The 15,172-nt window shown below is 47.3% G+C and overlaps 1 protein-coding gene across 1 annotated transcript in view; it reads right to left on the reverse strand.

Annotated features, from left to right (window-relative positions):
* Positions 1-15,172, reverse strand: part of NCKIPSD (NCK interacting protein with SH3 domain) — a 51,356-nt gene that overhangs the window by 16,023 nt on the left and 20,161 nt on the right. The window contains exons 2-5 of the mRNA XM_032699065.1: positions 13,851-13,963; positions 12,893-13,094; positions 8,299-8,386; positions 5,529-6,157 (exon numbers count right to left, since the gene is read on the reverse strand). Of these exons, the coding sequence (XP_032554956.1) occupies positions 5,529-6,157; positions 8,299-8,386; positions 12,893-13,094; positions 13,851-13,963 (1,032 nt within the window). The remainder of the gene's footprint in view (positions 1-5,528; positions 6,158-8,298; positions 8,387-12,892; positions 13,095-13,850; positions 13,964-15,172) is intronic.

Here is a 15,172-nt window from a genome sequence, read left to right on the forward strand (position 1 = left end):
GGGGGCTCAGTACATGGAACTGAGCTGATCACAGGTGATGAGCCCAGGCACCATTAAGAGAGGCAAAGATTAATTTATAGAAGAACTTAAATGATATACACAAGGGTCTGGCAGCAGTGACAACAAGCAGCAGGGGATCAGCAAGGTGAAAGAGAACCAAACTGAGAAATTCAAACAATAGAGAAAACAAACTCACTGAGACCAAATTCTTAACAATTTTTAGATGAAGCTCTCTTACCACATGCAGCAACAAGTCATGATCACTCAGAGGAAAGGGCCTTTACAGTGTCTTGTCCTGGAAACCCAGAGAAGATTTAGTCCTGTCGTGGTGCAGCTCCTTCCAACAGGCTGGCTGTGCAGGCAGGGGCAGTGGCGACACTTGCACAGTCACATACCCACATGTGGATGGCCAAGTGCAGGAGCTGCACCCTTCCTGATCACCTCCCACCCTCCAGCCCTCTCTGGGAAAACCACTCCAGGTTTAACAGTAGTGTCTCACCTGCTTTTTTAGAGACAGAACTGTTAGACACTTGCTTTGGGGTATTTGTGGTATGAATTATTTAGGACTTGCAGTCCATGCTTCAGTTATACAATGAAAAAGTTTTCTTGTTGTTGCTGCTTGTTACATAATTTTTGTGAGTCAGGTAATGAAGGAAAGACGGTGCTGGTTTAACACAAGCCTCTGTACAGTCTTAAGTTTTTGGGCAGCCGTGGGTGGTCTAGCAGAAAACCAGCTGTGAGAGAGCATGACAGCTTTCAGGAGCCGACTACAAACACATGAGAATCTCCCACTGAATGGTGATTTATCACAAGAGCAAATACATTAAGAGAATCACTTTATCTTGCCATCTCCCCCTTCTCCTTAGGAAGACCTACAGCACTGCAGTGTCACCTGCTTGTCCTCATGTGTCCCAGCTGCTTGGGAGGGTTCTCCATTTATGTACCTCATTTGCATCCTCCTCACCAGAGCAGTGCAGGGCCAGTCCAACCTCTGGGACACTGCTGGGACATCTTTTTGGATGATCATTTTAATGAGTACTTGTTTTAATGATCACTCTATTCAGCCTCTTATCACTAATCTGCTTTCTCCAATACTTCATCTGCAGCCCTTGACAACTCTCCCCAGCATCAAGCTCCTAATGGACTTGGATGAGATCAATCTACTAACAAGCTCTTCCACCCAACCAGTGTAACTACATTCACACTGTCTCAGTGCAGTCTCAGCACCATTCTCTGCCCTCTCACCACCAGGGTCAGATCTCTGCTTATTAAACATCTTGGCAGCTACTACAACCTGCAGCATCATCATATGGTGGTTTCCAAGAATCTGCTGGAGAGCCCATAAGCAGGAGGAGGTTTTGGTATTTCTAACAATGTCATTTTGCATTATCTTGCTGCTTCGAATGGTTCCTTCCCCCCAGCCCAGCAGAACAAGCTGATGTAGGGATTTTGTTCCTCCTGTGCAGCCCAAAACCATTTTAGGAACTTTATCATACCCACACTGCTCAGAGGTGACCACACCTGCCATACAAACCCAGCTGCCGTCCTGCCCATTTCTTCTTCACCCCCTCCCATTCTTCCCTCTCCACCCACCCCACCAACAAGTGTGATGGATCACCAGTGCCATGGATACACACATCTACCAGCATTTTCTCTCCATATGAGTCCCAAAACCATATAGCAGGTTCCAGGCACCTGCAGCCCAATGCACATTTGCTCCACAGACATTCCCAGCTACAGCTGAACTAAGATGGCTGTGCATGAAGACCCTGCCATGGATCTTCATAAAGTCTCCTCCAGAAATCAGCAAAGAAAAGACTTGCCTAAGCACTAATGTATTCCTCCCACCCTCCAGATTCCCTTTTGTTACAGTATTTCACTGAGGAGGAGCCCTCCAAACAGCCCAGCCAAAGGATTCGGCCTTGAAAGCGCTCACCCTGCTGACCTTCCCCTTCTCTCGGGCGAGCAAGGGGACAAAGCTCCCATGGGGAGACACTGAGCCCCAGAGCAGCCTTTGTGTCTTGTCAAAAGCAAGTCTCCTTTCAGCAAAACTGAATTAATGAATGAATGGGGAGGCAGCCCCATGGCGCCAGGGGAAGGAGAGGGGCTCAGACACATTAGCCATGAGCTTTGTCAGAGCTTGTTGGGGACAACAGGGGCTGGTGACGGGCAGCTCAGAGCAGGTCACAGCCCAGCACTACAAGGGAAACCCCCTCCACAAACATGCCACCTCCCACACCAACTTCCTGACTTGTTCCTCCATCTCCAACACATCCAAGAACGGTTTGACCCTGCTCAGCAGCCTGGGCTGATCTATAAGATCCAACTGCATTATACATCTTTTTCAGCAGTTTTCAAGCTTAAATTTAAGGCAACCAGAGATAGGTCTGAGTCACAACTACAACACAGCAATGCTAATGTAATAAGAAGATCAGTGATTTTTAAGTGCTCCCTCTCAAGGTGCAGCCAGCTTGTGCATTGGGCAATTTTTGCTGCCACACACTGAGTTTAATAAATCCTCAAAATCAACCTCCCTAGACAAGACATCTACAGTGCTACTCCCTCCTCTGAGATGGGAGATAATCCCGCAGAGCTAAAGGTAATCACATATCACCAATACATACTAATCCAAGTGATTCTCTAGAAGCTCAAAAACCAGGCAGCATCTATATTATCTTTAGTTCTGTCCAAATTGTCAACAAGTTGCCTTGAAAGACAGTTCCAGTTTAGACAGTCACTGCAGCAATGCCTTTGAAAAGAGGTTTCATTTCCCTTTGCACATCTTGCCCAGACACTGTGCCACTCAGGGACAAGAAGAGGGGCCATTTCCAAGGCCAGGGTAAATGCTGACACAGGAAAGCCAAGTAAGCAACTTTTCTCCTGCAGATCAGGCTTCCCCAAATAGTATGGCACCTCTAAAGCACCTTTCCTAAGGTGTGAGCTCCTCAGCATGCTCCTTGTCTCTGCTGCTCCCCCAGCTTAGCCTTAAGTCACCTCTCTAAAAGCAGGAGCAGGATGCTGTCCCAGCAGAAGAGTCTTTTATTCTTTAAAACACACATGCCTTGGCAGACTCCACACTGGAGGATCAGCAAGGTAAATAAGAAGGAAGTGCCACTGCCAGTCAACCTTCAGAAGGCACTGGGGATAGAAGCGAGGTAATGGATTCTGGAATTGATTTAGTAAATCACTGAGCTGACTTTAAATTAAGACTGGAATAGGAATAGAAAGGATATAACTAATTAAAGAACATGATACAAAAGGTTGAAGCAGGTGTGGTATGAGCAGACCAAAGCTTTAAATCAAAGCTGATATCTTGCTCTGTTTTAGGGAGTGGAAGAAAAAAAACCTTGAAAAATATGCAAGAGGAGAATTGCCCACATATTTGCATGGACTGGGGAGTAGAGGGATTTCAGAAGTTACAAATTAAAGAAAAAAAGTCCTTGACCTAGAACTGACGACTCAGCAACAATTCTACACAGAAACCCTTGAGAATGTGGAATGATTTGGTTTAATGAACAACACAAAGTCAACGATAATAATTTGTATCTTTAAACTACACTGGTGAAGCTATGGCAGTACAAGCACCCTACAAGTACACACGACTGCCCTTCCAACTGCTAGAGCTGGTCTTCTACACCAGGTGAACAACCTCACCTGGGACCAGGCCCCCACCTATCAGCAGAGCTACATCCTCTGTGTGGGACACTGAGGAAAAATGCACAACCACAAAATTTACACTTGAGCACTCTGCAAGCTCATCTGGGCTCTCCTAAAAGCTATACTGCTCAAGATAGGTGTGACAAAGTATTATGAGATGGGACAGGACCTTCTGCTGTGTCTCTATACACTACTGGTCATTTTAAGGTCCCACAGATGTCCTAGGTTACAGATATTGCACTTGATATGAGTAGATCCATACTTGTCCCTGCACCAGTATCAGAATTTCTTACCATCTTTTTCAGGCTGGTCTGCAGCAATGGCCATGAAATTGAGGTTTTCAAATCCCCTCTGCAGAAATCTGGCACTAAATGACTTCTGTGGAATTAAGGTTATTGTATCCCGAGTACAGGTATTAACAATAAAAATAGTATTCAAATCTTGGACAAGGTCCAAGTAACAGAAACTGAACTTCTCAGCACTCGAGTCAGAGCTGGAACATTTGCTTGAAACAGCTAAATTTTTTTGCTGAATCTAGATCACACATTGACAGGGCATTGTAATTGGAGTAGGAAGTAATTAACTGTTGGGTTATGGCCACAAACAGAGACTTGATGATTGCTTACAGGACCCTCTATTCAGTGCAGACAGTCAACCAGATTATGATTTGATCTAAAATTTGAATGTCATTAATTTTCCATATTCAAATACCTCTGAACTGTTCATTATAATCTTGCCATTAGCAATGGAATTCCAATCTTAGATGTTTATATGATGCTTACTCCTCAGGGTTGCATTCAGCAAGTGGGAGCTGAAATTTATTATCCCTCCAACTAAAGCAGGCAGCTGCCCAGGTGCACTTCACCATTTCAATGACTGCTGCAGAAGAGGGAGGAATATAGGATTATTTTGGCATAAGGTTTATTTAGAACAAGCTCAGGACAGTGCTCTTCAGTGGCTGAAAAACTACTCTTCCGCAGTCTTTAAAAAACGCAGGGCTGAGGCACGTGTTACAGAATAGAGAGGTTCACATTCTGTGGAAACCAGTTTTCATTGCTGTGATGAAAGACCAGGCCAGACATATGGAAATTTTGGGTGCTCCATCATCCAAAGGGACAAGAATCTGTGCAGATTTATAGTATGCATAGGCATGCTGAATCTACACAGAGGACGTGCAGCACCATAGAAGTTTCTACAATTCATTATTTTATAAAAGGTTTCTATACAGAAGCTCTTATGGTGCAGGCTCCATCTTCCTCAGCTTCTATTTGTCATGGTTATAACAGAACATACCTCTTTTAAAAGTCACTATTTCTTTCTCTGATTTTATGCTGCCACATAAAGATCTGTGATCTTTCAGAATGAGAGGTCAACAACTCCTGTCAGAGCTACAGTGTGCCACAAGTCCTGCTGCATCCATTCCCACTGCTGCTTTGCCACCTTTGCCATCCCTGGGACCTAAAAGGTTGTCATCTCCCACTGGTGTGCTCATGTGGTTCAATTCGCTGCTGTCTATCTCATCACCCCCTCCACAAACTGCAATTTCAGAGGACACCCACCCTTCCACCACAGCCTATCAGTGCTTCCCAGCACCAGGGGCTCTCTCAGCTGGTTCCGCCTCTAACCCCCAGCTCCAAACTCAAGGTTATGTCATACACCTGCAGCTCATCTGGGGAATAAACTCACCTGTTTTCCACTTCTACCAGTACTTGGACCCTGGTTCCTTTGGCTAGACAATTATCCCCCTCTAGCACCTTTCCTTTGGGCTCTCACTGCATTTCTCATCCCGAACATCAGGAGCTCACAACACCTCACCCTAGATGCCAGGAGGTGCTTTGCAGCAGTCTCCAGCCCAGCCCCGGAGGCATTACCTTACTCTCCACCACGGAGATGAGAATCTGCTCCATGATGCTGCTGGTGGCGGGGATGGAGGTCTGGATGTGGCCGATGATGATGCCGATGGCGACGCGGGACAGCTCGTAGCTGAGGTGGGTGTTCCTGCGCACCAGCTCGATCAGTTCGGCACCTATCGTCTTGGGCACGGAGGCCACCAGGCCACTGGGCTCTGGTGGCATCGGCTCCACCGCAGCCGCCTTCTTGTCCTCCAGGCAGAGGTTGCTGAAGGCGTCCAGGCTCGCCGGCGGGGCTGGAGCAGCTTTCTTCCCCTGAGAAGTCTTCTCCCCATCCACAGCGTGGGACCTCTGGGTCCCCCCGTCAGCCGGCGGGGCCGGGGCAGTGCGCTTGGACTGGGGAGACTTGCTGGCCCCATCCTTTGGGGAAGTCCCGTAACGGGAATGGGACACAGGGCCGGTGTCCAAGTTGCGCGTGATCGTGGTGTGGACGCTCCGGCTCGGGACAGGGGGTGGAGTGTTGGCAGGACTGGAGGTGGCCGTTGGGAGAATGGTCTCTGACACAGAAGAAGCAGTGTACAAGGTATCCAGGGATGTCGTGCTTATAGAGGAGGCACTAGAAGCTGACCCAGGAATAATTTCAACAGCATCTGAAAGGGAACAATTAAACATGCCTTAGCAACAGCATCAAAGGAAGAGAGAAAAAAACAAATTGCTACAGCACAGTCCATTAAAAGGCTCATTGTGCATGCGACCAGAGCAGTTTAACTCCTCTTCCTGCCTCACTTATCTCAAAGCAAAATTGTACCAGTTCTCTCTGGAGCATTCCCATACAATCACCTCTTTAGAAAGGGGAAAGCAACTCTATTGAGATGAATACCCTTCAAAGGGCTTAGTGTTTTACGAAGGGAAAGGGAGGGAGGGAGGGACAGGACTAAGGGACAGAAAAGCCTTTTCCCCCCTAGCTTAGCAAGGGCCTTTTTCTGCATTCAGGAGCTAAACCCTCACTTCTGAATGATGGTGCCTCAGAATTGCAAAACACCAGCCTGCACTTCCCTCTTGTACACACCTCATGGTTAGCACTGATGGTGAAGGAAACACCTGACTGACAACACTTCTAGTCTCTCCCTTTCAGCACTCTCCAACATTTGATCACGAGCCCTGCAGCCCTGCTAGCACCCACTGCTTTCACAAGCCTTCACATTATTTGCTCTACTGTATTTGTCCCCCCACCTCCAGTTTTGACTAGCTCTAGCAGTGGGAGTCCCACCTTCCAAGGGAAAAAATCCACTACAAGCAAGATTTTTCTTTCTTTTAACCTGGTCTAATATACAGTTTTGGTAAGTCTTATCTGTTAGTTTCTAGTGGGCAGAAACATCTCTGGGTCCTTCACTGACTATGAAAACAGTTACTTGGGCAAACAGTGGGCTATCTAGAGCTTCACAAGAGCAGCTGGTGTTAGTGCTGGAAGAGAAGGAGCTGCACCCCATGGGGAGCCCAGCTCCCAGGGAAGGCAATTACCCCCCACCACACCAAAGGAAGGAGCAATGGGACAGACATTAAATGCCTTTGCTGCACCTCTGCAGGCAACTCCAACCCTTCCTGCTCCATCAGTTCTGGGAGCCCTCCACTACTCCATCCACTGTTCCACCCTAAGGCAAGCACTGCCTAGGCAGAAAAACTGTGCCCTTCACTCCCTCAGGGGTTCAGCATCCCTATTGATCCTCCTCCTCCTCCTCCTCGAGGACCATTCATGAATCACAGCTCCCACCATGCTTCATTAAATCAAGATAATGAGTTGAAGGAAACTGACCTTTGCAAACTCCCACTACCACAGTGAAAAATGGCTCAATACCATTAAGTACCATTAAGGAAGCTGGTGCCAGTCCCAGGTCTCAATTAACTACCTGCAAGTCAATAGTTCTGCCCTGCTCCACACAAGGGGACATGAGTGGGCTTGAGATGGGCTGTGTGTCACTAATGGCATCACCATCACAGCACAGGAGAGCACTTGGGCAAGCTGGCAGCAACTCTGCAGGATGACCACTGACTCTACAAGCCCAACCATGCTGAAGATAGAGAAATTCCTGCCCCATGGTCCTGATATGAAGTGCTCCTCACTGGCTGCTCCTCTGCCTGTTGGCAGCACATAGGCAGCTGTGCCCCTGGTATTATTACTGCTCCCTACAGGCACCAGCCATCGATTTTATGGAAATCCCACCACTGTACAGAGAAAGTGTCAGACAGATTGGGAGTTAAAAGCAAAACTTGAGACTGCATTAAAAGCCAGTGAGCACCCCTGGTGAGTACCTCTACACTGCAAGGGAACACTCCCTCTGCCTTGTTGGGAGATGGCCATGGGGTCTGCAGGAGAAAAAGGCTCTTGAACCACTGAGTTGTGCACTGGCTAGACCAGCCACATGAGCAGGCAGAAAGTTTGCTCCTTGGAGAGCACCACAATTCCCAGGGCCACAGACACCAGAGGAGCAGGAGAACGCTGTACCTGGCACCTATCCACAAGCATCAGGCTGCCCAGACTCTCCCAGATCAAAGAAGGCTTGAAGAACCATGGACCATCAGCTCAGGACCATTACATTAAAACCTACAGGAATCTAGGCTATACATATGCTATAGATAGAGATATATTTATAAGGATATAAACCCTATAGGAATTTACAACATAGATTAGGATGCTCTTCTAAGCACAAAGCAAAAACATCCAGGCATCCTGGCTGTTACGTCGCCCAGTGTTTGTTTCGTGCCTGAGATCTGGAAAGCTGTTTGTCCTTACTTTTAATGGGAGCAGCAATCTGTGCGTTCTTGCGCTTCTCCGGAGGTGGGGGGGTGACAGGAGCAGCACGCCGGGCCTGTGGTGGGATCTGTAAGGAAACATTTCAGAGCAATCAAAGGAGGTTGACGATAAAGACATTCTCTGTTATGAAACCTTCCTTCACGTGTGCGTGTGTACATTTGTCCTTACATCTCTTTCATCATTCAGGGAAGTTTTCTCAGGAGGACAAATATTAATAGGCAGCTTCCTAGAAGAACAAAGCAGGACTCAAGCTGGCTTCATCCCCTCCCTGTGACAGGCAAAGCAGCCCTTGTTTAATTGCTGTGTTCAGCGACACACAGCACATACATCGTGTAGACCTGTCAAGCATTTACTCCTCCTTTATTCCAAATGCAATCCCACACACTCGCTGTGTCTCCACATTACTCTCAATAGCTCCACAGAGGCTGCAAACAGAGTGCATATTTACACACTCTTCTGGGGAGCTCCATTACATCAGCTACAAATACCCCTGCAGAAAGACAAAGCCAAGGACTGGAGACGTGTAAATGCCTTTTCCATGCTTTCAGAGCTACTTCTGTTCATGCAGGGAGAAAAGAGGGCTAGGCCCTCTGTGCAATACTACACTACCTATAGCAAGATCTGCTGGGAAAAGCTTTTGCCAAGGAGTTGCATTAATTCTCTGCATCTGGGGTTTCTCCTGTAAGTCTCTTCTTCTAGGAATGCCAAGCCAGCAGTGCACAAGCCCCAGATCCAGATTCCTACACTCATCTTTTCCTGTCAGATCTAAACACCACGATCAGCGATATCACTTTCACCCGGAATTACTCTGCTGAGATGCAGCCTCAGGGTTAAACTCTGATCCATAGGACATCACTGAACACAGCAGCCAAGACAGGTGGGAGCATACTGCATCAATACTCTAGTCCTCACAGCCCAACAGCTCAGGGCCAGGAGACTCAGTTTGGGACCTCTTAGGACTTGTGTGATTCAGAGCCTGCTGCCTGAAACATGCCTCCGTTTTTATGGGATATTGCAACCACTGTCTGTGGCAAAACCACCCAGGGCAGCACAGGAAGGGAAAGGAGGTGATGGCCTCAATGTCTCAGGGAACCCAGGCTGAAGCCCGCTGGAATCTGAAGCAAAATTTAGTCCAAGGGTGAATTTTCAAGGTTTGTTTAGCTCTGGATGAGAAGTTTTTCTGTGCCTTGTCATTACTGAACAGGCCTGTAACTCCACACAGGGCACAGAGCTCTGCCACCCCACCGTGAAAATCTGAGACTGGTTCCTGAAGTGTCTCTTATCTTACATAGCTCAGTACAAGGAGAATGAAAAATGTACTTTTTCCCCCCTAGATTCAGGAAGGGCAGAAACCTCCTCTGAAATGGGAGCGAAAATAAGACACTTCAGGAGCCACCTCAAATGTTCAAGACTCGATGCCAAAATCTGACAATACAGGTGAGGTGCTCACAACCCATGACTGGACCCTATCAGACGAGTGAAGATGCAGCAGTTTGCACAAAGACTTTTTAAAAAGCATCTCTCAGTCCCTTTCTCCCACCCAACACCAAATACATCCAATCTTTTACTACGTCACTGAAGTCGCTTCTTTATGAGCACCTTCAGCTGGTGGATTAGCACGAGACACTGCTGCAGACTCCCAGCATGAGCTCTCTGCTCTTGTCAATCCACCCCACATTGTTCTCTGGGTGCAATGCTATATGATACTTGCATACAGCTTCAAAAATGATCCGTGTCAGTCCAAAAAGAGATTGCACAGCTGAGAGAGGCCAAGCAGATCAGGAGGGGTCTCTGCATCGCATGGTTGGCAGGCTGGTCCCAAATCCAGAAGGCTCAGCTGTGCTAAAAGCAGAGCCCTCTCTGCAGAGGGATGGAGCTGACAGCACGAGTCAGAGCTGCTTGACATGGCATGGGATTTAACAGACAGGCAGGCTCGGAGCTTAGAGCAGACGCATAACATTATTTGGAGATAGCGAGGGTTGGGTCATTCTGGAGTACTTCCATGGCTTCACTGGCTCTTCCAAATTTACCACGCAAGTTTAAACACAGTTATTACAGACTAATGCTTAAATTAATAGATGTACAGCTAACACTAGCTCAGCCCTGCCAGCCTCACTTAGATGGCCACGCACCACAGTCCAAGTGGCTGCGATGGGAACGTGAAGCATCACATGAATTTCCCCAATGCCTGCCCTGCTGGGAGGTGCCACAGGGTCAGGAGTCATGAGGTGTAACTGATGGCCATCCCCAGCCTTCACCCCACATCCCAGCCACTGCCTGGGGCCAAGAGGAAGATGTACAACACCAAGGTAGGAGGAGAAAACATTCCCTGTGCAGCTGCTGTGTGGAAGGTGACCATGCAGGAGTCCCTGCAGTTCAGATCCCACCTATTCAGAGGGGAGAAGATGAGGGACCTTACCAAAGGTCCAGAGGGAAGCAACTATACTTGTGTTGTATACTCCCTTTCCCCAGGCCTCTACAAGGGGGCCATGAACTTCCCCAAATCTGCACATTTTACACATCTGCTTCCTCCCCCTTTCCATTTTGCAGAGACTGATAGCAGAGGCTCTGCTCTCTGCACTGCTCAAGACAAGAGCTGACTCAACCATAACACTCCCATTCCCTTCCCAGCCAGGCAGGCAGAGAACATCACCACTCACTCCTTCAACTCCTGGGAACAATGCTATTACAGTAGGAACCTTCAAAAAAAATAACAAAACAATAAACCAAATGAACAATCTCCCACCCACCACCTCCTCCAGGCAAACTCTGCCAAGCCAGACACACTGGTCTGCAGCAAAGGTTTCTGAGATGAGCATCACAAACCCACTGAGCATGCACAAACACAGCATACTGACTAAAATACTCTGAGAGCCCAACCTCCTCCCTCGACAGCTGGTATGAAACTGCCCCAGCCTCCCACCTTATGCTAACTGTGGAGGAGCTGAAGAGAGACTCAGCACCATTGCCATCACCAAGTACTTCAGCCAGTTCAGCCCTGGGAGTAAAGCCACTGAGAGGAAATTTGCACCTCAAATTTTGCTTAAGTTTTCAGATGCAAACATTGAACACATCTGAAAATCCCAAGCAGTGAAAAAGCACATGCCAGACCTCTGCTTCTCCAGAGTTAGTTACAAAGTTTGGATTGCAGTAGGACTCTTCTTAGGCTGCTGCATAACCAGTGGAAGAAAGCAATGCTGCTTCCTCCACTTTGTATATTCAAAGCACACAGGAAATCCGTTAGCTGAGCTGTTAAAATCTCAAGGAGCCCTTTCAGCAGAGGGCTAAGTTGGAAGCCCTTCGACTGCATCTTCAGTGCCACCCAGGCAGAAACAGTTCTTTGTCAGCCAAGGAATTTGTCTTCCTCCTTTTCTGACAAGCAACCAAACCACAGACAAATAAAGACAGGGAATCAGCATGGAGAATGGGATGTAAGGTGCTCCATTCACACAGCCCATAATGTACAGGCTTGGGAATAGAGCTGTTTTGCCTGCCCAGGAACAAAAAAGATACCAAGGAGCAAAATGGGGTTTGTAGGGATTGATGTGTTCTGCGTGAGCCAGAGCTACCTCTCATCTCCACAGACTCACAGTTCTTCAAGTGTAAAACAAGCCTAATCTGCTTGGAGTGACAGCACATCAGTACCTTATAAACACACTGCCTCCAAACACTCAGCCCAGAGACATGAAGAAAAACTACAATGCACATGTTCATCTGTAGGAGAAAAAAAAATAACTCCGTGCTCATCCTTGCTTGGCGCCTTTAGCCCTAACATCCAGCTACACCTACACAGTGAAATTGGCCACATCCTTCATCCCCAACAACTGCTACACCTGTCCTGGGCTGCTACTTTGTGGTGCCTCACAGTAACCTTGGAACTCTGTGTCGCCAAGATAAAAAAAATCTTATTTCCTGCAATTTACCTTTAATTCATCATGACAAGCAACGTTCAGACAAACCGGGATCTTTGGGGGTTTTTGCCTTTTTTATTTGGTTTTGTTTTGGTTTTTTGTTTTGTTTTGGTTTTTTGTTTGGTTTTGGTTTTTTTGTTTCGGTTTTTTTTGTTGTTTTGTTGTGTTGTTTTTTTTTTGTTTGTTTGGTTGGGTTTTTTTGTTTTTGGTTTTTTTTGTTTTGGGTAGTATAAATAGGCAGCCACAGCAGATAAAATGCTTAAGGACCAATGATCTTGTTGTGCAGACATAACAAGGGGAAAACGAAGCAGAGCTCAGTACTTGGAGGGAGTTCTGCTGCTCACGTCAAAACTGCTTTTCAAAGTATTCTCCAGGGAGCCTGCAATCCTTTTAAAAAGTTGCCAAGAGATAGTCACCCAATATAGAGTGGATCTTACATGTTACTATAAAACCACGGACACTCAAGGATTCAAAAAAAGCATCACAAATGTAAATGGCACAGGGACCGTTCCAGATTTCTTAGAGACACCACCACTTTACACTGCTGTACTCGCAGGCAAGTAGCGCAAACGCTTGATTTGTGACCGAAGCTGCAAAGGCATTTTATTAACAGGATAAGCACCACCAAAGGAGGAGCCTAGAAAGTGTCCAGCCACTGTTACCTGGTAGAGACCTTCATCCTCCTCCTCGAACTCGGTGTTTGGAAGACTGTGGTGTCGCTCGTACCCTGTCCGGCACACCCCGTTGGGCTGCCGTGCCACATCCAGATGGTGGTCGCTGGAGGACTGTGTCATAACCGTCCCCTGAGGGGTGGGAGAGTGGCTTTTGCGGGACACAGTCTCCTTCCGGTGATGGATCAGTTTTCTGAAACAGAATGATGACATCAGGAAGAGCAAAGCTCAAGGGAGCGACCGTGCTGCAACATCTATATTGTATTTTTAACTGATTTATTGCATTTGGGTTATATATACCAGAATGGGCTACATTACTCTGAACACCAACTCCAGTTTCATTAACAACTAAGGAAGCACTTCTGGGGGAGGAAGGAAGAGGCTTTGCAAGAGCCCATAATTTATTCATCAGTTCGCTGGAGAAAAATGCCTCTTCCTCGGGGGAGAGTCACATATTGCATCGCAAGCTTCAGAAATTGCATGCACTTTAGAAACACTGTTCAACTGAGATTAAACCAGCGTGCCTCAGCACAGAGTGTGAGGTGTCATAGAAAAACAAAAATCCTCCCACAAGCAATTATTTGAGAACATATTAAGGACCTTCTGCCACATGCCAACAATCCCTACAATTTCTGGCTGGTAGAGCAGAGAAAATGCAGCCAGAAAGGTTTCGGATTTCTCCTCCAAGCCTACAATGCAGCTGAGAGTTTCCTCTTCTTGGCATTCACAGGGGCAGAGGGGCAAGGCTAAAGTTCTGCTTTGCTGGACACGGTTGTCAAGAGGAGCAGCAGCAGTTGCCAGCTGGGAAGCTTAAAGTGGAGCAGTCACTTTGCAGCACAGGGGCTCCAATCAATGATGTCCAGCTTGACCCCCAAGGATAGAATCACATAAGCATCACACACTGACCACCCTCCATGCACCAGCTCTCCCAGGTGCCTGTTGTACTTACTGGAGGACATCCCTCTGCTCCAGGTTGTATTTTCCCCCATTTTTCATGGCGGCATTGTGCACAGCCTCAATGGCACGGTCAATAGACTGGAGAACCACATCTTGCTCCAGCACCTGAGAAACAACATTCCACGTGTTATTGCGCCGCTTCAGCTGAGGTTCTGTTGCACCAGAGCTTACAGCAGGAGAGACCACAGTAAGGCAAACTCCTAGAGTTTACATTTGGAAAAGAATGTCACTGTTACAAGCACCAAATTACCCTATAGGAACACCAGGGGCAGAGCTTAAGGACCATTCAGCAGCCTTGGATATTCAAGCATGCCGCAGGGAGCTTTTGAAATCCCACTGCAAAGCCCAGTTTATCCAAAACTCAATTATTCCTGTTCTTACTGCCCTGCTATGGAGCAAATACACAGCTGTGAATGTGAAAGACAGAGCTGAAATCTGGTGGCCTCCAGAGTCTGTTGACTCTGGATTTAGTTTTCTTGCTCACTTTTTTCTTAATGGCTTTTATACTTCTTTTGTAACTTGAAGTGCCTTTTCCAAATCTCCAAACTGTCACAGCAACATTTATTCCTCCTGCCAGCCACTTTAGTGCTCCTTACTGCAGTTTAAATAAACACCATCCTTGAAACAAGAAATACCAAAGACATCATTCCCTGGGCTCACACAGGAGGGTGGGAGAGCTGTAGCAAAGGGGAACAGGAAGATAAGGTTGGTTTCTACACTTTTGACACTCTTCAAGGCTTTGTTTATCAGCAGTTGACATGCCTTCAGGAGAAAAGACCTTTACAGGACTAAGGCAGAAGGCAAAGGACACGCTATGGAGTCTTTGCCCTGGATGCAGCAGACTCACAGGTCTCCCACAAGCTGCCACTGGTGCCTGCACTGTCCCTTTGGTCCTGCTGGTCCAGCTCCAGCCCACGCACAAGCGGAGGAGGGGAACGTTTGGGTGCCAGTGCTCACTGCAGCTGTTTGAACACTAAACCCCCCTTTATCTTCACATGCTTTGGCCCCCCTCCCTGCATCAGAGCAACTATTTATCCAGCCAAGGAACGGCTGGAATCTCATCAAAGATGCACCTTAATTGGCCTTAGGGGGCTGCAGAGCACAGAAGGCAAGCCCTCCCCGCCAGGGCCAAAAGTGCCTGCCTCCATAGCACTGGCATGCAGTTTTCTGAAAACATGGTATGTATTATTTATATCCTGATTAATTGCTTAACCAAATGTGAATTAGCAGCTACCACAGACTGTGGGGGAGAAAACAGGGTATGGATGAGAGGCCTCCTTTGCAATATTCACCTTTGAAATATTTAGGAGGGTT

This window comes from Chiroxiphia lanceolata, chromosome 11, assembly GCF_009829145.1.
Source record: "Chiroxiphia lanceolata isolate bChiLan1 chromosome 11, bChiLan1.pri, whole genome shotgun sequence".
Taxonomy (NCBI): domain Eukaryota; kingdom Metazoa; phylum Chordata; class Aves; order Passeriformes; family Pipridae; genus Chiroxiphia; species Chiroxiphia lanceolata.